At 40.5% G+C, this 26,469-nt stretch overlaps 1 protein-coding gene across 7 annotated transcripts in view; it reads right to left on the bottom strand.

The window, feature by feature from the left end:
• Positions 1-749: 749 nt before the first annotated feature.
• The window catches only part of GPC6 (glypican 6), a 1,198,922-nt gene continuing 1,173,202 nt past the window's right edge, over positions 750-26,469 (bottom strand). For 6 of the 7 annotated variants that reach the window (XM_063714643.1, XM_063714644.1, XM_063714645.1 and 3 more), the window contains 3 exons: positions 25,497-25,633; positions 9,546-9,721; positions 750-5,135 (listed from right to left, as the gene is read on the bottom strand). In XM_063714643.1, the coding sequence (XP_063570713.1) occupies positions 4,933-5,135; positions 9,546-9,721; positions 25,497-25,633 (516 nt within the window). In that variant the 3' untranslated portion in view covers positions 750-4,932. 7 annotated transcript variants of the gene reach the window in all.

Below are 26,469 nucleotides of genomic sequence, written 5' to 3'. Positions count from 1 at the left end.
TCTTGTAGATGGAATTACTCTAATATTCCTTAATTGTTTTGTAATAGTCACTTTTCTCAATAAAAACCAAAATAGTAATAATGTGAGCTAAATCACAGTATTTCTTACAGTTAAATGCTGTATTCTTGGTACCTTTGTTTGTATGGGTTCCTTTATTTATAAGATCATTCTTGAAATAAATATTTATCTGTAATAATTATGGTTAGCTGCATTAAGGAATGAATAATTTTCAACTGGTGGTTTTTCACAGCCAGTGATAAATCCCCTAGAGCAGGGTTTTTAGAGAATAAGAGTTCAATAAATATTTGTGAAATAAATATTTAGCAGGTTATACAATATTTAGCATGCCTGAGAGGATGGAAACATTTCAGAAGTATAAAAATCAATGCAATTGGCTAAATTGGGAAATTATTAGTCTTTTCACATTTGATCTTATTTTCTGACCTCATTTATAAAGTATTGACATCAGTTTTCAGTCACTAAATTTATCCTCTGAGAAGAAATCAGTACAAAAGAATAGAGCTACAGTATTTTCCATACACATTTGGGAAGCTCTGAATGTTCTAAAGTTCAAATAGTTCCTGATTTCAGATGCCGAGTGCACTTAGGAGAGTGGCACTGTTTAATATACAGGGTTTGTTGTTGTTTTTTAATATCAAAGCTTCTAAAAATGTCTCAAACACAAAAAATTCCATGGCTCTGAAATTTAGACTATGACAATAATTAAGAAAATGCAGAAAGGGCACTGGTAGATTTTTAAAAACTATTTTAATACAAGATTAATAGCAATTTTCTATCCAAATCAGAAACGAAAAATCTTAACCCAAATAATATTCATTTGACAGTCACATAAAATTTTAGATTTGATTGGTGCACACATTTATCCTGCATATATATTATGTATATGCACAGAGAGACCTCACTATTATGCCATTGTTAGGGGTCTTTTCGTGGAAGTACCTCATTACAAGGCAATGTCAAAGGTTCCAGTAACTACTCAACTTTGAATGAAGTTCAAAATTTCCCCATGCTAAGCTGAGTCCGTGCTATAGCAAACCATGATATAGCAAGTCTCCAGAATGTGTACAAATCAATACTCTGTTTGTATAAGTTGGTCTAAAACTAAACACTGGCTAATGTCTCCAACAAGGAGGAACACATTGCAAATTTATAAGTTATGGTTTCCTTTACTCTTCTGTTGGCAAAGCTAAATTGTGTTTTTTTAAAAAAAATCAGGTCTGTTAGTAAGTAAATGGAAATGTGTTTAAATTTCTGCAAGTTTTAGGTAAAACTTGCATTTGCTAATGCTTCTACGTTTAATCAAATCATTTGATAATTAGCTTTGCAAAAAGAAGTAATAAAAGAATCACATCTCAGGAATATGTTAAGGTTTTTTTCCTCCTTAGGGACTTTAGTTCGTGTTCAGTCTGTAGCCGAAACATGTATGTAATGGCAAAAGAATTAAAGAAGGCTAATGTCTGCAGCAGGGAATATAAATTAAAGATCAGGGTTCTGCCTGTAATAATATTTTCAATGTGTTTGCTTTAAAGAATGTTACTTTTATAATTATTACTACTTATCAATGAATAATAGTGTTATTCAGTGTAGACAAAATAGTATTTTCTATCCCTTACATTTAAAGCAGGTGATACAAGTTACTTAATGCTAGCTAGGTAAGTCATTGTAAGGGAGACAGATTTCTCGTGCTAATGTTCTACGATGGCTATAATCAAAGTACCAACGTGGCCTTCGTGAAAATGAAAGAAGGTTGTCACGGTTGCCCTTCAGTACAGAACCATAAACAGAGCTCTTATTGGTACATTTGTAATTCATTCTTCTCTGCTAAAGACTTTAGCCTCTGTTTAGCTTTTGTTGTGACACATACAAAGTATAATATATACCAGTTACAGACGTGTATTTCTGTTAGAAAAATACATATTATAACTAAAGAACATGTAAATAGAGGCACTTCAATAAGCTAAGTGTTTGCAGTTATGAGCATCACCCACCAATTTCTAGTGTCAGGTTTCAGTGAGCCCATTCCTCTCTATTCATAACAAAAGTTATGATATGATTACAGAATTTAGGGAACATCAGAGCAAATGAGGGGCAGGTCATAAAAAATAATGAAGCCTCATTGCATCCCCTATCACTATGCTGAAATGAGAAAAATTAATTTGAGGGTTGAATTCCAAAATACTTACAGAAATAGGGTAACTAGGTTAAGTGAAATCCTTTAGGGCCAAAACATTTCTAGTGTTAAATTAGTCTGAAAATCATATGACATAGTAGTATGATGATAAAAACTAGGAAGTACAACTTGAATGATATTTTGACCACAACCATGCAGGGTACTAACACTGTGACATCATTAACTGATATCATTTCAGCTCTCTGCCTGGTTCATTATGCATCACTATATCTCATCAATATGAATCATATTGATAATGAAGGTGTTGAAACAAATGAAGCAGGCGTTTATATATTATCTGTGTGTTTAGTGCGTATAGAACATGGGTTCACATTCATTAATATTATGTGTATTCATACACATGCACAAAACCTTTTGGGGGTGAAAGCACAGGAAAAACAAGGCATCCTGATCTATTTCATAAAAGAGAATGCAGAAATTTTTAAAAAGGAAAGACTTAACTTTTGTTTAAAGCCATAAAAACAAGTTATTATTCAAATAGTCTGGAAAATCAAGGTTGATTTAATTTGTATTGCACCTTAATTATTGGAGAAAGACAATACTGACTTCTGAACACAGAATGAAATGAGCAATGTAAATGACTGGTCCTTCACAGAGAAGTCTTATGTGGAATTCGTGGTAGGAAGCCAAAATGTGGGCAGTGAAATGGATGGTTTTCTAGGAGTATGTAATGATGAACTAGATGGTTAATTTCGTAAAGGTTTAAATGAAAGAATGCCACAAAGTCTCTCATCTTCCATTTTATATTTCATTAGGCATAAAGTAGCAATAGATGCTTGTAAATACTTTGTCTTGCAAAAGTGCTCAAATATACTTAATACTATTGTGCCACATGTGTTCTACTTAAATGTGGTGACTAAATCAATAACTAATTTTAATTTTGATGAGAACAGATTGAAAAATACCATTTACGTGTCAATACTGTCGATGAGTTAATTAAAATGTAACTGGCATACTATGGTGTCTTGAAACATTACTTTTCCCTACTCCAGATGCATCATAAAAACCAAGAAACATATGGATAGCCAACTGTATTCATAAAGCCCCAGTTTGGTTTACTTTGCTTCTCTCTGTTAGGGGGAGCATAAGGCCTGGCTTTGGCATACTTGGTGAACAGGTTAGGCTGTGGCTCTAAATTGGCCTATTGAGTTAGGTAATGTATCCAAGTGCCAGGCAGGAATCCTAGGCTGAAGGTGTTTTACATGAAAGCGATGGTTTTTCATGAATAACATTCTTGACACATACAGTTTCCATCACCGGTAAAGCCCTGCACACCAATGGCTCATCCCATGAGTTTGGTGTAGTCTGGAGCACCCAGGCTGAAGCACACTCATGCAGAAGGGTGTGCCCTGGCAAACTTTTAATAAATGGACAGTTAGATACATAAAAAGTTCTCTTTCTTGATTCTTGGTGCTCACAGATCACTGAGGAATCCCTTCTTTGAGCAGCACAAAACAAGAAGAGCTGGTTGACAAAACATTTTCTTACAAAGGTGTGTCAACCCTGAGCTTGGAATTAAGAAGTTAAAATCTGTGATTTATATATATATAGATATAAAAATAGATGATCATACTAAGACTAAAAAAGTGAAAGAAATCTCCATGTCAATACTATATATATATATATTTTTGTCTTGACTTTTTTTTTTCTGTTGTGAGTTGTTTTGTAAGAGAATGCCCTTGTGATGCAGAAACCAACTGACACAAAGTAAAGAGTTAAAAATGAAAACTCAGGAATGGATCTAATTGTTTTTCAATTCATTAAAAAAACTATTGTTTTGGGAGGGTAATGAGCACAGGGGCAGAAACGTCTAGTTAATGTCAAACCTGTGGCAAAAGTAGAGCTTGTATCATCAAAGATTATTTTCAATTGAGACTCTTGAGGAAGGTGAATTGATGGGGGTAGCTACTAGTAATTGCAGATGAAGGGGAAAATCTGTGCCAATTGGATACAGCGGACAGACATTAAGGGAATTAAGAAAAATGGTGCCATTACTAAATTGAAATTGGGCAGAGTGAGACACAGGTACTGAGTTGTAGTAATTTTTGTTCTCATATTAAAGACAGGATTCCAAATTTAGTATCAGTACCTCCAGATTAACTTGGTGTTGTTTGGTTAGAGTGCAAGATGATACCTCCAAGACAACAGTGCGTTTTCACTACATTTGGAACAAACTTTAAGCTTTCTCCCCATAAGCATTTTGTAAACCTGGATTTGTCACAAAAAAGCTTACACTGGGAGTTGGCTGTCAATGCTGAACTTACAGTGTTAAAGTTCATTTATTTTTCCCTGTTTGCTTTTTTGTTGAAAATGTAGCTGTCTTGGGGTTTGGCCCGATTTTACAAGGAAAATTATTTTCTTTCTTCCTTTTTTATTTTAAATGAGAAAAAAAAAAACCCTCACAACGTGAGATTCCTTTACTTCTGCAGCATAAAAGCAAACGAAGGTAAGAAAATCTCCTGGTACGAAAGATTTGAGTAAGAATTCTCTCTAGAATAAACAAGGTCCCCACAGATAGCTGAAGGAAAGAGGAAGCAGTTCAGTCTGGCACCCGGTACTCTTTGGGAAAACAAAAAGGGAGGCAGATTGCATTACTGCTCTCTTCTCATAGAAAACGGTAAGTTTTTGTGGCATGGTCCATTGTCCAAGAGTGTAAGAAAAGAAGTGAGTTGGCCATTCAGATAGCTAAAATGCAGTTTCATCTGACCAAAAACCCAAGATTATCTGCACAGTCTCTGCAGTGCCAGGACAATGCAGGTGAGAGACCAGGAGAGCAGGGAGTGGCCACGCTGGGCTGCAGAAGAGTCCACCTCTCTCCGGTCGGGATCCACTGCGGGGGCCTCTGTGGTGACAAACTCAAACTCCGTGGGACACACGTCATCAATGCACCCACTGCCACTCCCTGAGCCACTGGATTCATCACCTAGTGTGGAAAGATTGAAAAAGAAAGTTAGACCACTGATATGTTTAGGCTTTGTGGCCCCACCCACGTCTCATCTTGAATTGTAATCCCCATAATCCCCACGTGTCCGGGAGAGGCCAGGTGGAGGTAATTCAATCATGGGGGTGGTTTCCCCCATTCTGTTCTCATGATAGTGAGCGAGTTCTCACGAGATCTGATGGTTTTATAAGGGGCTCTTCCCCCATGGCTTGGCACTTCTCTTTCCTGTCACCTTGTGAAGAAGGTGCCTTGCTTCCCCTTCGCCTTCCACCATGATTGTAATTTTCCTGAGGCCTCCCCAGCCATGCTGAACTGTGAGTCAATTGACCTCTTTCCTTTATAAATTACCCAGTCTTGGGCAGTTCTTTATAGCAGTCTGAAAACGGACTAATACAACCAACCAGGAAAGAGTGGAAACAGAGCTCAGCAGATACGGGGCATGGTGGGGGGAGGCAAAATCTCCCCATCCATGGTCCCCCACCCTACCCAACAGGATTGTTTTTAATAGGCAGGGATGTGATGAGTGGGTGGACTGTACAGAAACAGGTGTTTGAAGAACAATATCAACTGATACCCGAGTTATGCAACCCAAGGACTGTGTGAACTCCAGACTCAAGGGGAGGCCACACCTACCACGTTGGCCTTAGACATTTCTTCTGGCCAGTACTTAAGTAAGTTTAAGAAATTCCATTCTTTGCTCTTTTTTATACTCAGAGCCATTGCTCTAGGAAGATACCATGCTTTTTAAAGGATTTTAAAAGAAAAATAGAGGAAAACAAGTTCTACAAATAGGAAATGAGAGGAGCAGCAGCAATAGTAGTGAGAGGTCTCTATCAATATGACTTTTGGCCACCTTTTTGCCACCTGTGTTCTCCTGAGAGCAAGGTTGGACTCCGTCCCAGCCAGCTTCTCCCTTTAAACCAGAATTTGACAAACTATGACCTGCTGCTTGCTTTTGTATGGTCCATAACTCCAAAATGGTTTATTTACATAAAAATATATATTTTATAGATATCCATAAAGTCTATTATCTATCTATCTATCTATCTATCTATCTATCTATCTATCTATCTACCATCTATCTATCATAGGGTCTGGCTCTGTTGCCCAGGCTGGAGTGTAGTGGCACCATTATAACTCACTGCAGCCCCAAACTCCTGGGCCTAAGTGAACTTCCTGCCTTAGCCTCCTAAGTAGCTGGGACTACAGGCATGTGCCTCTGTACCTGGTGGTTTTTATACTTCTAAGTGTTTGAAAAAAAATCAAGTGACGAATAATATTTTATGACATGTAAAAAGCGTACGTGAAATTCACATTTCAGTGTCCATATATGAAGTTTTATTAGAATCCAACTACCCCTGTTCACATACATATTATCACGTTAGACCAGCAGTGTGGGGTAGTGGTGGCAGAGACGATGTGGCCCTCAAAGATGAACATATTTAATATACGGCCCTTGACAGAAACAGTTGGCCGTTCTCTGCTTGAAACTAAGGCCTTGGTACCCATAGAGTATGTTGACCCAGGGTGGCATCGTCCCTTCCTGCCCAACTTGCTTTCTTCCCTATTCCCACTTCTCATGGCTTGATTCCTTCTTGTTTGACAAACGCTGTCACTCAAACCTGGCCCAGATCAGGCTGCCAATTACTAGCTTTATGAAAGTACTTTTCACCGCTTGGAGGTGGTATTATTTACGTGCCTGTTCGCTTGCTTACTGTTTATCTCCTCAAGAATGTAAACTGAGGACACAATCTTTGAGAGGGTAGAGGTTTGGTAAATCTTGTTCATTTCTGTACCTCTAAGGCCTTCAGTGGCCCCTGGGATACAGCAAGTGCTCAACAAATACTTGCTGAATAAATAAATGTGCTTTGGGCAGTTACTTAACTTTTGCAGTTTCCTCAAACAGATACAGATGACAATATTGACCTTGGAGAGAGTGTGTGAAGACAAATCACTAGAGTGCTCGAGGACACAAAACCCAGTGTTGCCAATGATGCCTGATGGAAAAAACATGGTTCCTACAGCAAAGGTGACCTGGAATGTACCCTGACATATATTATTTAAATGCACCAGGGTAAGCCAGTTAGACTTACTGAGGCTCCATTTCCTCACCTGTAAAAATGAGAGTAATTAATAACATCTATCTGTTATGAGAAATGATGTTCCTGGAAGGGCTCAGGAAACTGGAAGCTTTGTAAGGACATTAGCTATTTCTCTCACTTGCTCAATGATTTCCAACCAATGTCCTTAAACTCCTCCCTGCTAGTCCGAAGTGGTGATGCCCTGTTGCTGTTGTTGCCCTGTTGAGCTGCTCCTGAGAAACCAGGGCCATCCTTAGCTGCTGGATGCTACTTAAGTAAAGCTGGGGCAAGGTAGGGACTCTTCTAATGTCCTCTTGAATGAGAAAGACATAATTAGAGAATGAGCAGTTTCTTTTTTTAATGGGACATCTACATACCAGATAAGATCACTTCAATACACTATACTAGGTTTTTAACATTTTCTCTGATTTATCTTTAGTGGCCTTTACAAGGGGGGAAATGCCTGTTAATTAAATTCAGAGACATCAGAATTGCTTAGGGAATTGTTCTGAACACTGGTGTCATGAACAAGAAGTAATACAACCTTTACAGAGATATTATTAAAATGATTTAGAATATTAAAAAATGTGGGAAGCAAATATGACAGGAGATTTTGGCTGGAAAAAAATAATGGCCCCATCTCTTTTTGAAAAGGAATCACAAATGCAAATATTAAGGGGTGGCATGAGTAACTTAAAAAAATGTTCAAAGCAATAAGGATGCTGATGGTTATAAAATGTGATAATGGTTTGTATGACAGACACTAGCCTAAAATAGAGGGCCACATTTGGTGTTTGGGTTAGAACTCAGGGATCCTCTTAATTGTTGATTTTATTTTCTTTTGAGGGGAAATGGAGTAAGATCTCTGCCTCCTGGCCATTCCCTGAGCTTTACAACTTGATATGTGTATAACCTCTTTAGGTCAGAAAGGAGTGAGAAGCAACAAAGCCAAGCCAACTGATTCTTATGTATCTTGAATTATTCATTCCAATAGCCACTCTCTAGATGATAGAGCATTTTATTTAATGGAGAAGACAATGGGTAAAATGAGAGGTGTAAGGCTAAGTGCTAACAAGGGTGAAGCAACAATGGCTGAAACCTGTGTAATGTTCTCTTCTGAAGAGGAAAGGAGGGGTTTAGCAAAAGGAGGAGAGATAATGGGATTATTTTGAGGAATTTTACAGCAATAACCTCCATTGGGTTGGTAATTATTCAGTGTTTAGAAAATCATTTTTTTGAGTTCTTTAAAATGGAATAAAGCACAAAAATTTTCTGCAGGGGATAACTTGGTAGGCTGATGACGATGACAGAAATGACTTGAGGTCTTCTATCTGTAACTTATTTCTTTCTATCTCATTAATCCAAGCACACAAGCATCATCTTATGATTCAGTGACAAATTACAGAATCACTGGCAACTTCACATCTTATGTTCAAGAATCCTTGTCCTGGAAATTCTCTTTGTAAGTGTAATATTTTTAAAAAGCAACAAGCAACAATGACAGAAAAAACTCTTTTTTTGTAGTTACTTATCTTGAAACCACTCAGACAAAACCCATATATAGTTTCATGTCAATGTTCACTTAATAGTCTTCCAAATCATTTTTGATGCTTCTTTGATCCTTAATGAAATAGTCGTGTGTAATACTGCACTAGAATTTTACAATTTCTCTCAATATTTCAGATACAAATGTCTATGGGTCGTATATGTGCATAGCTGGATAGAGACGGAAATGATGTAGTCAGCTACATCTACCCACCAGACACTGTCATAGCTCCTCAAATGAGGCTTCTAAAAGCCTCTGAAGCAGGGATGCTTCCCATTCTATAGAAGAGGAACCTGAGACTCAAGAAGTAGAGTAATTTGTGGAGACTCTAATTAATAAAGAATAAGACAGGGATTCTAGCTCAGGCTTGTCTAAGCAATCTACTGAGCTTTCTTCTTTTGATGGGAACAGGGCAGAAGTTTGGGTCAGATGTGAATACTGGTGAGGACAGGAGAAAGTGAAAAAATTACTTCGCTGTTTTGTCATTAATGAATCAACTGGTAGATGAAACTCAATTTCAGCTTTGGTACGGCTGAATGTAATCCATTGCAATTATTCCTTGTGTTGTGGAATTTATGATTTTATTCGTATCCTATGTTTTGTGGATCAGAGTTCTCTGTCCAAAAGACTATAACAAGCATCACAGCCCGAGGAAGAATAAGAAAAAATTAAAAGGGCATTTTGGTCTTGAAGAAAGTCAGGGCATCATCTTCTAAAACCATTTTTTACTTTGAAAATTTCTGGTGCTGGGAAGGATTTTCTTACTTGTGTCCTGGAAATTGACATCATTGCCATTGTAGGCATTTTTTAGTTTGTTGGTCATCACACGGAGAGCCATAATCTGCTGTCTGATGAAAGTGTCAGGCCGAGTGATGTCCACGTCCACCTCGGGATTGTTGATCTGGTTGGTGAGCCCATCATTCATGATCTCAGGCAAGTATCTGCAAGGCAGAGAGGGAGAGAACAGCTCAGGGAAATGCCACAGAAACTGTAAAACCAGATGCTTCCATGCAAAACCAGATGACTGTCTCTGACAGTCAGCCAAGACACCTGGCAAAAACTGGATCTAGTTCCTGGAAAAAAATGCCAAATAGTGAAAACATGGAATACATTTTTTCAGATGAAGATGTGGCTAAAATAGCCTCAGACTAGTTTTTTTTAAAATGGCACTGAGTTCTTAGGTAGGTCTGCCTACAAATAAATGCAAAATTGGGAACCTATAAGAAACCACTTCTGTTAGTCTGTTCTCACACTGAAACATACATACTTGAGACTGGGTAATTTAGAAAGAAAAAGAGGTTTAATAGACTCACAGTTCCACATAGCTGGAGAGACCTCACAATCATGGTGGAAGGTGGAGGAGGAGCAAAGGCACATCTTACATGGTGGCAGGCAAGAGAAGTGCCAAGCAAAAGGGGGAAATGCCCCTTATAAAACCATCAGATGTTGTGAGAACTCACTATCATGAGAAGAGCAGCGTGGGGTAACAGCCCCCATGATTCAATTACCTCCCACCAGTTCCCTCTCATGACACCTGCGGATTATGGAACTACAAGTCAAGATAGGATTTGGGAGGGGACACAGCCAAACCACATCACCACTACTTAACATTAATGACTCTTTTCCTCCCTCCATCCCAAATGTTAGCTTAGGTCAAGGATTCGATACCTTCCTCAGTTCTGCTAATTTTGGTAGTAAGAACTGGGCTTATAAATTACATATGATCCAAGAGAGTTCTCTGTGAGGATGCCCATTCTCAACTGCAGAGGCCCTACCTCAGATCTTAATCAGAAGAAATTCTGGATATGAAAAACCTGCTTTGGGGACATTTCAGAAGTAAGCAGTGGTTACTGGAATGATTGAGGTGTCTATTAGGGTTTTTATTTTGTAATAGAATCTTGGGTTTAATTAGGTAGATTTACCAATGTTCAGTAAAACAGAAGGGTAAAATCAAATGATTCTGAGTTTCACACTTCTTTCACTTGTACCAAAATGTCCAAATTGTCAGTCCTTCAATGTGAGCTGCCTAAGCTGCCTAGGGGTTATTTATATAAGTGGAGGCTAAAGATCTTGGAAATGTGCTTGGGGCCCTCCTGACTCCTTACTCTTACAATCTGTCCATCTTCCAGTCCTCTTCCTCTTCTTCTCACAGAGCTTCTTATGCCTGCTTCTATTTTCCCATTCCCCATTTCTCTCACTGGAGAGACACCCCCCTGCAACCTCAAAGTGACCCCCCACGCCCTTCTTTCCTCTCTAGAGCATCCTGCACATGTTGTATGATTAATTTTCAAAAAATATTGCTTTCATCATATCATCCTTCTCTTTAAAAACTTTTGAGGATAGTAGCTAATGTCCAGTAACTACCAGGCACTGCAGTAAACATTTGACACACAGCTTTAAATTCAGCCCAACAGCAAATCGAGGAGATGGAGTATTTTATCCTTGTTTTATGAAACAGAAAACTGAGGCTTAGTGAGAATAAGCAAATGTGCAAAGTCACAGAGCTAACAGCTGGCAAAATCATGACTTACTCCCAGTCTAGCTCTGGAGCCCCAGTGCCCAAACACTGCCCCAGACTGCCTAGAGGATCATCAACTAGAATTCACATGTTATAGCTCAGCAATCAAAGGGTCTCCACCCACTTCTACTTTCTCATACTCTCTCCAGGGACCCTCCTTGTCTTATGGAGTCGACTCCCCATAGCCATGCTATGCCTTCCTGTCCTACAGGTTTTCCTTGCATAGTGCAATTTCCCATTTAAGTCCCAAATACTCTTAAAGACCCAGGCCTATCCTCACTTTCTCCTCAAGATATTTCCCAGCTTTCAGGGATCTGCTCACCCTTTTGTAAGGCTGCCGGGTTTGGATGGGCATTTCGTGCACTGCACAAACTCACCCCTTGAAGCTGCAGGAGTGAGTTGGTGTTGAAATCCAGCCTCACTTCTGTGTTCACCAAGCTACACCCCTGCAGGGCACCATCCACCAAAAGACATGCCTTTTTCTTTTCTTTTTGGTACTCTTTTTATTTTAGAAAACTTTGATACATATAAAAGTAAAGACAATAACATAATGAACCCCCATGTACCCATCTGGGTGCGTTTTTCTAATTCCTACCAAGGTGCTACATTTGTCTGTGTCCTGGTAAGAAACAGACAGCACACTCAAAGGGGTAATAAGGAGAGTTTAAAGAAGATGCTATTTATAAAGGTATAGACAAGTTAAAGGAAACCAGCCCAGAGAAGTGAAGCACCCTGGGGCTGGCCACAGGAGAGGGGGCCCCAGGGGATAAGGGTAAGAAGTTGTTAGTGGAATGAACAAGAACTGATACCACAGAGAGGCACCCAATGACACAGTAACTGCCAAACCAAGACCTATCAGGGAGGGGACTGGGGGAGGATGCCCTGACCCCTGTAGTCCTGCCTCTTGACCTCCAGCTGCTGCCTCCCATTGGCTGATCCAACTGGAAGCTGGTAGGCAAGGGAGCCCAGATGATACAGCTTGTAGAGGGTCCTCAAGGGCCACAGTGGATTGATGAAGATTGGGTCTGACGGGGAATCAGGACATCCAGCTCTGGCCCTCTACAGGCCTGGGACAGCCCTACCTAATTGCCATTACTGTTATTCTTTTACTTGCTCTACTGTTGTTGCTTGAAAGCTCAAAAAACATCTTTTCCTCTATTTTATTATTCCTATTTACATATTCTTGTATAATATCCATATGCTTGAAATTCTTCCCTTCCTGCAAGTGGTTTTCCAAGTTCTGGAAACCAAAAGCTCTATCCATCAACCTCCAAAAGAAGAAATACACAGAGAAACTTTGGTATTTAAGCTATTTTTCAGCTATTGAATCTATGCTTGATGTGTTTGTGTATGAATTGGTTTACTCATTTTAAATCAGAGGTCCCATGAATAAGCTCCATGTCTTCATCCATATCTTGAACAAAATCGACTTCACAATGCTCACTAAATAATGAATAATAAAACACACAGAGTGCATTGTAAATTCTTTTCCATGAAGCTCTAAGTATTTACCGCTCCAAAAAATGGCCTCATAGAAATTTTTAAAAGCCATGGACTCGTATCTCTTTCTTTTGCCATAAAGCATAACTTCTGTCCTGCCTTTTAATATATCTGGTATGCAAATAAATTCCTGTTTGATCCTGAGACTGTTTTCCTGATGTAACGTCTAAAATATGCCATTGGATTGACTATTACTGACAGGCAATTATATGAGCCAGGCTCCGGGAGCTCTACCTAATTATTACAGCCAATTGGAATAAACAATAGCAGGTGCAGCCCATCTTTTGCTGACACCAGAGCTGAGAGGTGATGGTCGATTCTGGTGTTGCTCCTCTACATTTTGGGAAATGACTCCTGCAGCTGTACCTATGCTGAGTCAGAGGCGAGCTTTGTTTCTTTCAGATGCTGTGTGCACTGCATGGTTAGCTGAGACTCATTTATCAGAAGCTCACTGCAATAGCTTACATGGGAATGCTACCCCTGGGAGTCTGAACATCCAGGAACAATAAGAGACTGCCAAGTAAACCCAGCCTCTAACTGTGCCTACTGATGCTCAGCTGCTTACAATAAAAACAAGTAACAGTGCATCCATGTCCTCAAGAGCCTTTTCTCCTTTTGGTGTATTCAAATGGTGACTTTGGAGACATTGTGAAAACTTAAACCTAAAATAGCTGAAAATAAAAATGGTCATTTTGTCACTCCAGAGGTAAGTCCTGAATCTAAATCTATAGATGTCCATTGTGCGACCCCCCGAAAGGGTCTGTGGAAGCCCCACTCAGCATGAGGACCTCATGAGCCCATTTATTTCTTGCCTCTCACATTTGGTTTCTTTACATAATACTCCTGTCTTGCAAGAATAGATATCTCTTGAGTCCACAATGTTATTTCTTTTATTGGATTTTGCACAGTTTTTTGACATGACAGCATCCTGTTTTTGCACCATCATATCCCTGGGAGACATAGAAGGAGAATCTTGGCACAGACAGCCCATGTTCTAAGGCTGGATGCAAGTTTACCTAGTGGATCCAGCCTTGGGAGAAGCCACAAGTGAGGACAACCTGGAGAGTTGAGCAGGGATGTCATGGTTTGCCAATGCGGCTTGCCCTGGGCAAATGGGTGGCATCCATGAACAGCCAAGCACAGCTTCCTCATTTTGGTTGCCTTCTGTTCTGCAAGAGCATGGCTAGGAACTAAATCTTTGGCAGTTTTACAGAATTATTTTTCTTTGCATCTAACTGCATATTATAAATGTTGAGTGTCCTTGACTACATCCAAACATTAGAACCGATAAGGGTAGAAGAGTCCTATGGAAATGTGGGGGTGAGAGGGCTGATACGTCCAGCCCTGTGGGTAGAATTGACAGTTGTTGTCATCTGAGAGATATTAAACAGGACCATCCCCACGGAAGTTTCCCAGCAGCCAACCACAGCCCCCGCTATTCTCGACATTCAACATCACTCCTGACAGTTAAACCAATGCTTCCAGAGAGATCCTGTTGATATGTGAATGTGCGTAGGATTTCTCATCATGACGTTAATGCTGGTAGCTGTTTTGATGTAAGGCACTGCATACTGGGGGAGTAGGTCACATGACTCTCAAGATTTAATGAAATTTGAAAGCCAGTAGGTCTGAGAAGTGAGGCACTAGCAAGGAAGGTTAGCCTGGTGGTGCTTAGTGGGGGTGTCATGAATCCAAGTAGGAGCTAAGGTAGGAATGGGGAGAAATGGGGAGCTTGGGTGCCGGCCTGGGCTTCTTCTCAGGTGCATGATTTTTCCCCTGACTGCTACTGCCTCAAGGCACAATGAGAAGGGTAAAGTGAAAGCAATTTCAGTACTGTTTGTTGCCACAAATGAGCTCCACTCAATACACATCTCTTCAAATTCTAAGCTACCTATTCGTTCATGTTAAGCAGGCTTAAGAGTTTTACTCATCTAAGTAGATGTGAATCCCTATGCGCAGTGCCAAAATTCAAGACCCCCCATTTTTTCCTTCAATCTGCTTGTTAGCAAAACTTCATCTCGTCTGAAACAAGGTTAATTATAGTCCTCATTTATCTCACTCAGTGTGAATTTTAATACATTTTGCTGCAGAAATACTAATACGTTTGATTGTGGATTGCAACCCCAGACCCCACTGGAGGTACGATGTAATATATAGCATATTCACTGTGGTCATTTTCTGAAATCTAAAAAGTTGTGGATTCTGAAACACATGTGGTTTCAAGGGTCTCAAATAAGGGACTACAAGCCTATGGTATCAGCAACCTCTTCTAGAAGATTTCTTAAAAATCTAAGTTTTAAACTTCCCACATATTAGGATGGCTCTAATTTAAAATAAACAAACAAAAAATAACAAGTGTTGGGAAAGGTGTGGAGAGATTGGAACCCTGTGCACTGCTTTTGGGAATGTGACATGGTGTAGTTGCTGCAGAAAACTGTATGGCAAGTCCTCAAAAAATTAAAAACAGGGCCAGGGGCCAGGCACAGTGGCTCACACCTATAATCCCAGCACTTTGGGAGGCCGAGGAGGGTGGATCACCTGAGGTCGAGAGTTTGAGACCAGCCTGACCAACATGGAGAAACTCCGTCTCTACTAAAAATACAAAATTAGCCAGGCATGGTGGCACATGCCTGTAATTCCAGCTACTTGGGAGGGTGAGACAGGGGAATCACTTGAACCTGGGAGGTGGAGGTTGTGGTGAGCCGAGATCACGGCCATTGCACTCCAGCCTGGGCCACAAGAGCTAAACTCCGTCTCAAAAAAAAAAAAAAATAATAAAAATAAAAATAGAATTACCATATGATCCAGCAATTGCATATATATACACCGAAAGTACCAAGAACCAATGTTCATAGTACCATTATTATATATATGAATAATACATATATTATTATTACAGCTACTACTTGGATTCATGACACCCCTGCTAAGCACCACCAGGCTAACCTTCCTTGCTAGTGCCTTATTTCTCAGACCTATTGGCTTTCAAATCTCATTATTATATATATGAATAATGGTACTGTGAAGAGAAGTATACAGATATCTTTGGGATATCCCAAAGAATGAAAGGCAAGGACTTGAGCAGATATTTGTATACCTCTGCTCACAGTACCATTATTCATAATAACCAAAAGGTGAAAGGTGTCCATTTATGGATGAATGAAGAAATAAAATGTGGTATACACATACAGTGGAAATATAATTCAGCCTTAAAAAGGAAGAAAATTCTGACATGTGATACCATATAGATGAACCTTGAGGACATTATAGTAAGTGAAACAAGACAGTCACAAAAGGACAAATATTTTATGATTCCACTTATATGAGGTACCTAAAATAGGCAAATTCAAAGAGACAGAAAATAGAATGGTGGTCAGCAGGGCCTGGGGGTAGAGGGGAGGGAATTTATGTTTAATGGGTACAGAGTTTCAGTTTAGGAAGATAACAAATTTCTGTGGATGGATGGTGGTGATGGTTGCACAACCATGTGACAGCACATAATGCCACAAAACTATTCATGGTACAATGGTATATGTTTTTATGTTTGGTATATTTCACCACAATGTTAAAAATTCAAGTTTTAGTTATGACTTTACTAAAGTTCTTGATAAGAATTACTTTTTTCCCTTTCCATTTTTCTTGGATGGAAAGTTGGATTATTCAACGCAAACTGTGACCTTCTGCTTTAAGTGCAATTATAAATTCTTGAAGACCATTAAGCTAGGGTTGTCTGAGGCACTAGGGACTTCATGAGATCTGACGTCAAAATATGGTTAAACGCATGACTGGGTCACCTGTGATCTCTCTGGGACCCAGCAGTGTGACCATGGACAAGTCATTTAGCTACTTTATATAATTATGCAATTTTAATGTAGTCTTATGAAAACTAAGTTGTTAACATGGCTCCCCAAATTGCCAGACTAATTTCTTATGAGTGGATGACAGTAGCAGAATCTGAAAATTTAAAGCCTGAATTCATGTTCAGAAAAAGAATTTGCTGTGGCTCTTTTCCAGTTGGAGAATGTGAGGCAGGAAATGGTTTGGGGATACTTTTGGAGAACACATAGCTCATTGATTGCAGCAGTAAGCAGGAGCAAAATTCTTTGACTTGGCCTCTTAATTCATTGGCAGGAACTCCCCAAACCCATTCTTTCTTAGTAGACCTGCAGTTAGCAAACTACAGACCAGAAAGGAAAAAAGACTCAAGAGCCAGTTTTCAGGAATGCCGTGTTGTGAACAAGCAACATGCTTCCTTCTTCCTATTTGCAGCCAGCTCTGCCTAACATTTTTTTTTTTTTCCCCATTTGCAAGAGGTTCACACAGCTTCCTCCCTGCCAGGACAGTCAGGAAGACTTTATGGGGTCCTCTCTCTTCAAATGTGTCTGAAGAAGGGAAGCGGGCATTTTAGAACACCTGGCTTGACAGTAGCCAGTTCTTTCCTAAAACAGAATTCCCAGTGACATGGTTTGGATTTGTGTTCAAATCTCATGTCAAATTTTAATCTCCAATGTTGGAGATGGGTGATGGTGGGAGGTGATTGGATCATGGGGGTGGGTTTCCCCTTTGGTGGTGTTCTCATGATAGAGTTCTCTCGAGAGCTGGTTGTTTAAAAGTGTGTGGCACCACCCCCTTCCCTCTCTTCCTCCTGCTCCAGCCGTGTAAGACACGCCTGCTTTCCCTTCACCTTCCACCACGGTTGTAAGTTTCCTGGGGCCTCCGCAGCCATGCTTCCTATACAGCCTGTGGAACCGTGAGCCAATTAAACCTCTTTTCTTTATAAATTACCCAGTCTCAGTTATTTCTTTATAGCAGTGTGAGAATGGATGAATACATCCACATTTCCAAGGTGTTTGACTTGGTATATATTGGGTATTTTACAGTTTTTTAAAATGCAGCTAGAGTGCTTTGGGGCACACCCCACAATTAGGTTAAAACAATATTGTCCCCAAGACTGCCAAGTCACTATCTTTGACAGATTTGCCATCATCATGCATCATTCCATCTCCTTCCATCTGTCTAGACTTACCCAGTCATGACTTGCCGTTTTCGTTGGTTAGTCAATCCACACTTTGTGGTGAGAGTGACTGATCTATTTTCTAGATTTTTATACTTTTCCTACTTCTTACAATTTACTGTGTTTACCTCTTGGCCTCGGGAAGGATTTCCTTGGGGACACAATATTTCTGTCAGGATCAGGTGCCTTGAAAAACAGCAGGGGCTCCCTGCAAAAGCCATGTTTCCAACGGGTCCGATTAATTTTGTCCCTCAGCCAGCTCCTTGATAGCCTCCTCCCAGAAAGCATTTTAAAGAAAGGACACAGTGAAAGCTCAACACTGCCTTACAAGGAGCAACATCAGAAAGCTGTTTTGTCAGTTTTATGGGGGAGAGGGAGGAGTCTGGAAATGACTGACTCAAGACCTCTGAAGGCTCTGAAATAATTTATGTCCTATCAGATAACACGTGTGCCAGTGGGACTTGGCTCTCAGACCGGCTTTCATTTTTCCTGCCCTGTCTCATTGTCTGTCATACTCTCCTTTTCTTTTTAATCTCTCTGAGTTTGGAAGAAGGGTCTGCGTGAAGAGAAAACAATGCTACAAGAAGTTAGAGGTGATGCAGTTTAATACGGCTATGTTCTAAAAAAGCAAGAATCTGCCACTTTATGAGCAAAAAGGTAAGGGCCTATTTGAACACCATTAGGGCTTTATTTTTTCTTTTGCTGCTGCCTGACAAAGTTCTAACCTGTATATGCTAACCATATAAAAGCTTTATTTCCTTCCAAGCCTATGATTTCCTGCCTCCTATCTAATCATTCTTTTCTAGCTTCTGTACAGACAGCTCATTCCGGCCACCGACTGCCCAGAACGCCCTTCTCAGGGATGACTGATGACTGCAAATGTCCTCCTAGGGTCTCTCAGTTCACCCCAGGAACTTTGGGAGGCCTAGATTTGTAACCTGCACCATGAGTCTTTAATTTTTTTCCCTTTGGCCTTCTAGATTATTATCGATTTTCCTCTGTAATTTACTAGCTTCCTTTCAGTTCCTATTTGTCTGAGTGGAGTCAGAATGTTGCTGTGTCTTCTCACATTTACCCCTGAGAAGTTGCTTAGGTAAGTGAAAAATGGAAGGAGTAGAAATTACACTTGCTCCTGCTGGTCACTGAAGACGACTAGGCTGTCTTTCTCAAGTGACAGACACTGCCATGAACTCTAAGAAAAATCCTTTATTAGCTCTTCTGATAAGTAGGATGTGATTCTGAACACAATGTCTGTGTGCCACCAAAATTCACATGTTGAAGCCCTAATCCCCAGTGTGATGGTACTTGGAGGTAGGGCCTTTGGGAGGTAATTAGGGTTGAATGAGATCACGAGGGTAGATGATTTCTCATACCAGCTCCCTTATAAGAGAAAGGAACCAGGACTCTCTGTCTTTCTAAGGATACAGTAAGGAGGCCATTTTCTATAAGCCAGGAAGAGAACTCAATCTGCTGGCACCCTGATCTTGGACTTCCCAGCCTCTAGAACTATGAGAAATAAATTTCTGTTGTTTAGTCTATTATATCGGTGGTATTCTTTGAGCTAAGACACTAATTGAATCAAATGCTGACCAAGGATGCAAAGTATTCATCCTTGCCACGCATCAAAATGGCACTATTAAAGACCAGAGGTTTGTGTGGATGATATTCTGCATTGAATATCATCAATATTCAAATAGATCACAACACATCAAATAGAAGGCTGTGCTGTATTTCTAACTTAAAATTCTCTCCTGATGCACATGTGAAGCCTATGCAATTCATTGTTGAGAAGACTTCAACCTTGTCCATAACCTGTCTATCATTAGTGGGTGATGTTACAATTGAACCACGTGAACTCCTAGCTCATATTGCTGTTGTTATTTTTAATATAAGAAAAGCCCCATTAAAGGAAACATCAAGGGTATCAGTGAAGAAAACAACCCCCAAAATTGCAACATGCTCCCTAAGGCTTGTGTGTGGACTGAAAAAGGTAATATCTATCTTACATGTTAATAGGGACATTTAAAACACCAGATAAAACACATGGTTGCCAATTAAATGTGAATTTCAGGTGAACAATGAATCCTTTTTTTAGTATAAGTGTGTTCCATTTGTTGTCTATTATCTTTATGTGCTAGATCTGGCAATCCTGCCGTCAAGCCTTGCTACTCCAAGTGGTCCCTGGATCAACAATAACTGCATTACCTAAAAGCTTGTTAGAAATGCTGAATCTCACTCAGGTTCTACCCTAGACTCACTGTCTTAGCTTGGGCTTCTATGACAAAAATCCCACAGACTGGGCAGTTTAAACAATGCACATTTATTTCTCACAATTCTTGGGACCATGGTGTCCAAGACCAACGTGCTGGCATATCCTGTGTCTGATGAGGGCTCTCTTCCTGGTTTGCTGATGGCTGCCTTCTTGTTGTGTCCTCTCATGGCAGAGAGAGAGAGAGAGAGAGAGAGAGAGAGAGAGAGAGAGAAACTCTCTCATGTCTCCTCTTACAGGGGTAGTAATCCCATTAATGAGGGCTCCACCCTCAAGACCTAATTATCTCCCAAAGGCCCCACCTGCAAAGATGATTGCACAAGGAGTGAGAATTTCAACTATGAATTTTTGGGGGACACAAACATTCAATCCATAGCACTTACTGAATCAGAATCTGCATTTTAATAAGATCTCCAAGAGTTTAGCCTGCACCTTAAAGTTTGGGAAGCACTGTTTTAGGATTACAACTATTTTTATTGAGATTATCTCATTGATCTTCACATTATCCCAGGAAGTTGGCAAGGAAAGAGGAAGCAGGGAAGACATTCCCTTAACCACTTTGTTTAACCCATTCTTGTTTTCAGAATGAAGATTTAAATGCTGAAAGGGTCACTGTGATTGGGCACACTTGCAATTTCCTCCCATCAAAGGGCAGAGCCTCCTCTTACCCCACCTCCTGTTCCATACCTGTTTAGCTACAGAGGCAGAGTGAGAACTGTCAGAGATGGGCGAGGGTGGAGTGACTTGGGGGAGCAGGGGGATGAAAGTGGGTTCAAACCTTAGGGGAGCCACTGCTTACACACCCTTAACCACAGTCTCAACACTGCAGATTGCACCCTACAGACTGCCACAGCAGCCATATTGCTGTGTATCCTGTTCTATTTGAAGTCATCATCAATTTCAACTGGTGCCATTACTTAATAACAGCTTTTTAAAAAATAGGATAATCACTGGAGTAAATGGACATATCTACTGTAAGAGTCATTTTGATGTCAGAAATGTTAACATTTGAAATAGGTATGTTTCTGAATCAAGGAAGTATGGTAGAGAGCTATGGAGCAAGATTCAGAAAGTAATCAGGAAAAATAAGGGTGATGGAAGACAAGCCTGATCAAACACTTAGACAGGACAAAAGGCTGCAGGAGCGGGTACAAACAGAAAAATGTGGCCGAAGGAGTCTGATGGATAAAACAGAAAGAGAGGAAGAAATGTCTGGTTTATTGGAGACCTATCACACAGGCTTGAGTTTATAAACTTCAGGCACGACAATCTCTATCAGTTCTAATAAGCATCTCTGCTTCATATCTATTAATACTTGACGGATTTTTTTTTAAATTATTTCTTATTTTTTATTTTTATTTTTTAGAGATAGAATCTCACTCTGTTACTCAGGCTGGAGTACAGTGGCACAATAATAGCTTACTGCAGCCTCAAATTCCTGGGCTTAAGTGATCCTCTTGCCTCAGCCTCCTGAGTAGCTAAGATTATAGGCGCCTGCCACCATGCCTAGCTACTTTAATATTTTTTGTAGAGACAGGGTCTCACTATGTTGCCTGGGCTAGTCTTTCTTTCTTTTCTTTTCTTTTTTTTTTTGAGACAGAGTCTTGCTCTCTCGCCCAGGCTGGAGTGCGGTGGTGTGATCTCTGATCACTGCAAGCTCTGCCTCCCAGGCTCACGCCATTCTCCTGCCTCAGCCTCCCAAGTAGCTGGGACTACAGGCACCCACCACCACACCCAGCTAATTTTTTATATTTTGTAATAGAGACGGGGTTTCACCATGTTAGCCAGGATGGTCTCGATCTGCTGACCTCGTGATCCACCCGCCTTGGCCTCCCAAAGTGCTGGGATTACAGGCTGCCCAGGCTAGTCTTAAACTCTTGAGCTCAAGTGATCCTCCTGCCTCAGCTTCTCAAAGTGCTGGGATTACAGGTGTGAGTCATTGCCTCTGGCCAGGTTTTCTACAAATAAAGTTTCTAGTTCTTTTATTTCACATAGGTGATAAAAGTAACTTTTGTATCTTTTTCTTTTCTTTCTTTAACAACCATTCCTAAACAATTAAAAAGACCTGTCATCTTAAAACTCATAACTCAAAAGTGTGAAAAAATGTTATTATCTGCATTATAAATGGATTCTTACACTTACAAAATAGTTTAGTAAATTTAAGTGAAAAATTTCTTTGATGTTTTCCTAGATGAATTAATATTTGGATAAGAAGAAAGCTTCAATTACATTTAATTCATCAAGTCTTTATTGGTGATCCATTTACTATGCTAGTATATAAAAATATAATATTAGGATTCCCTGCTAGTGGAATAATTAAAAAAAAAGAACTAAAGGAAACCATGTAATTGTAATTGTTCAATGGGTACATAATTTGAATCACAAATATTTGACAGCTTCATCTTTTAATAATATACTTATGCATAATAAAAGGTATATTTTATTGGACCAAATTCTGAACTATTCCTACAAGTGATTTCATTGCATTAAACTGGATCATTTTCCCACCTGCATAAAATCTTCCAATGGCTTCCCATTGATCTCAGGATGAAATTTAAATCTTGTTCCTGAGGACTGATCCAGGTGTTTCTCTACCAGTGTGGTCCGTTCCTAAACCTGTAGTCTAGCAGTAGGGTACTGATGTTTCCAGGTTCACTGGGCTCACCCCAGTCACTGTACCTTTTCATGTATTGATCCCATTGCCATTTTTTTTTTTTTTTTGAGATGGAGTCTCACTCTGTCACCCAGGCTGGAGTGCAGTGGTATGATCTTGGCTCACTGCAACCTCCTCTTCCTGTGTTCAAGCGATTCTCCTGCCTTAGCTTTCTGAGTAGCTGGGACTACAGGCATGTGCCACCACACCCAGCTAATTTTTGTATTTTTAGTAGAGACGGAGTTTCACTATGTTGGCTAGGATGGTCTTGAACTCCTGACCTCAGGTGATCCGCCTGCCTTGGCCTCCCATTGCCATCTTACAGCACTTAATCTACAGGGCCTTGCACAGAGCCTGGGAAACAGGGAGTACTTAATCATACTGCTGATGGACTGGTGGACTGACTCAATGAATGCTGTAGAACCACTGAAGCTTTTATAGCGCTTAGGATCTGTCTCATTTGTTCTCCTAACTTAGGGAGGACAGTATTTAGCTGTTGTTTGTTTAAGAGGTAGGGTATTGCCATAAAAAAAATACTGGGCTAGGATTTGGGAGATTCCCAGCTTTCACCCTTGTTCATTGGGTAACAGTGGACTAATTGTTTACCCTGTCTGAGTTCTTCATCTGCACAATGAGGAACTTGTCTGAACCATCCTGATCTTCTCCAGCTCTAACTTCAGTGGTCTTTATATTCCCCATTCATATTCTTGGTAGTGTTTAGTCTCTTCCCCTAACTTCGCCCATGGCCTTTTTTTTTTTTTTTTTAATATTTCCTTTTGTAAGAAATTGCATATGGACTAATATCAGCAACCTGTGTGACGATCTGTGAGAATAGCAGTTCAAAACCCAGGCTTTATGTTAGCCAAGGCTTAAAGGTAAACACAGATGGGAAACAGAGAAGCTCAAAAAACCAAGCATTTTATTCATTAGGCCATCTGGCCATTCTTCACAGTGTCTTTCTGTACAGTCTTCGGGAAAATACACACTAGAAGCTGTTAATTCATAGCTGAATTTTCTGGCCAAAGGTCTCCTAGCTAAAAAGCCAGACACTGGTAAAATGCTAAATATTTTTTAGTGGCATGTTGTTAATATCATAACTAATTTCCTTCTCATGATCTATGATTTGATATTGATATTTTGAGCATTTGAAATGGTTAGAGCTCTTTGTGTAGGTATCTTGCTTTCACCTTGCTAAACTCTTCCTGGTATGGTTAATAATATCATTAGCAATTGGTATGGTTTGGCTCTGTGTCCCCACCAATTCCCATCTCGAATTGTAATCCCCATAATCCCTATGTGTTGAGAACAGGACCTTGGATCATGCCGGTGGTTTCCCCCATGCTGTTCTCATGATAGTGAGTGAGTTCTCATGAGATGTGGTGCTTTTATAAGGGGCTCTTGCCCCTTTACTTGCACTTCTCTCTGCTGCCACCTTGTGAGGAAGGTGCCTGCTTCCCCTTTGTCTTCTGCCATGATTGTAAGTTTCCTGAGGCCTCCCCAGCTACAGGGAACTGTGGGTCAATCAAGCCTCTTTCCTTTATAAATTCCCCAGTCTCAGGGAAGTTCTTTATAGCAGTATGAGAATGGACTAATACAGCAACAGATGCTAAAAAATGCAACTCAGCAGCGTAAGAAATAACACCTAATGTGCACCTCCCTTGCACCTCCTGCTTAACTTCTGCAGTTTCTTCTCAACTTAATAGCCATGCACTTTATATTAATAGCCAAAGATTTATATTTATTTTTGTAGAGACATGGTTTCACAATGTTGCTCAGGCTGGTTTCAAACTCTTGGGCTCAAGCTATCTTCCCACCTTGGCCTCCCAAAGTGTTGGGATTACAGGCGTGAGCCACCGCTCCTGGCAACCACACACCTTCTTGTTTCCTTTTGATCACAGCTGCTTCATATGCTTGAAACTGCTCAATCAAGCCCCAGAACAGACTCCCCTCTTAGCATCTCCACCCACTGGTCAATGCTCAAAGATCCCTTGAGTCCAATTTACCAGCTGCTTTACCCACTTGCAACCCCATTGCTGAGGGCTTTGGCAGATTCCTGTCCTCGTGTCCTGCCCTGCCTGCCAGCTCCCAACCAGTCCTCCAATCCAGCCTCTCCACCCTTTGAAAATCCACGCCAAGCCCATTTCTGGGCTGAATCAACAAATTCAGAAATTCCATATCAAGTCCCCACAGCACTGGTCAGCAAAGCAGAATGATGAAAACTGCTGTCTCTTGTCAGGAGGTTCCGACGGGACTTCCCAAACTGTGTCACCTATTAGAACCATTTCTCAGTGTCCCTCAGACATTTTCTGTTACCTTGCCAATGAACACTTCAATTTTTTTTCCAACAAGGGTGAAAAAAACAGTTGAATTTTCATTTCCTGTATACCTTTGATGAAAAAAAGAGCCCTGGAAATTTAACTAGGGATAAAAATAACTTCAGTATCTTAAAGCCATTAAGTGAACATAAAAGGGCTCTTTGTGATCTCAGGGTATCTGAAACCTCGCATCTGCCACCATTCCTCTGTCCTCATCCAGAGGCAAGACATTCTGAACAAGGATTCCACGCTTAATGGCACCTTGAGAGTAAGTGCTCCCAGGTGCCCATCAAACCTGTCACTCTCAACAGCTGTTGCTAAGTGACGACTTGTCCCTCCACCCTCTGTTGCTTTTTGCATAAACAGGTCTGCAGAGTTGTGCCAGGAGAGTCTTCCAAGGCTGGGTGTGCTGTGCCCCCATCCATGCACACATCGAGTCACTCTCACCTGGCTTTGCTGTGCCCGTTCCAGCATTCCTCCTCGTTGGACGTGCCCGCTGTCATGCTTTCGTCCTTGCAGATGGTGTAGGGTAACGACGACCAGACCTTTTTAGAGAGCTTCAATTTCTCTTTTATGTCTGTGACCTGATCAAGAAACCAAGGAAAGCAAGTGAGTATTCCACTCAGGCTTTGCCCATTTCTACACAAGGACGTACGCAGGTGAAGGTTATAGAACCTGTGATATGACCAGCAGGAACTCTTTAACAGTTTTAAGAGAGAGACACCACACTGCAGGGTTTATTGCCCGGGAAAGCCTCCTTTCCTCTCCCTCAGTCCTCTAGCTGAGAGTTCTCAGGTAATTGACTTTTTGTTTTCCATCTTTTCTGTCCTTCAATCCTTTGAATTAAAAACTTACGAAGCATCACGCCTGGCTTCGGGTCCCTCTCCTGCTGAGAGTCCCTATTGTGAACACCCCAAGTATAGTCTCTAGAATTCATTTGCTTGCATGTCAGACAACCGTACCAAAACAAATGCACCAAGAGATAAATACTTTTCCCAATGGACTCCTTGTTTCTGCAAAAAATAAATATTGCCACTAATTCAGCTGCTGGTACTTCTGCTCTAGTGCAAATGACAGGCCCTTAGAGCACACACATGGGTGGTAAGCAATAAACCAAACCCTCTTAAAAATCTCTAGAACTGAAAGAGAAGTCATTCTAAATACGGGTAAGTGTAAAATTCACAGCCCTGTGGATGGATGGCCAGGAAAAGCTTAGTGCCAGCATCTTAAGTGTCTTCAGGCTGAACACTGACTTTTCACTTGCAGAAAGGGTAGGGAGAGGAATTTAATTTCATTTTGGCTTCATAATGAACATTGGGAAAGTCCAGAGATGGCTGGAAGGCATCTGTTATGAATTGAATTCTTTTCCTCCCCTTAACATGTTAGATTCCTAACCCTTGGTACCTCAGAATGTGACTTT

The sequence above is a fragment of the Pongo abelii genome, chromosome 14 (assembly GCF_028885655.2).
Source record: "Pongo abelii isolate AG06213 chromosome 14, NHGRI_mPonAbe1-v2.0_pri, whole genome shotgun sequence".
Classification (NCBI taxonomy): domain Eukaryota; kingdom Metazoa; phylum Chordata; class Mammalia; order Primates; family Hominidae; genus Pongo; species Pongo abelii.
The sequence above is the reverse complement of the archived record's forward strand: the minus strand, read 5'-3'. Positions and strand labels throughout refer to the sequence as shown.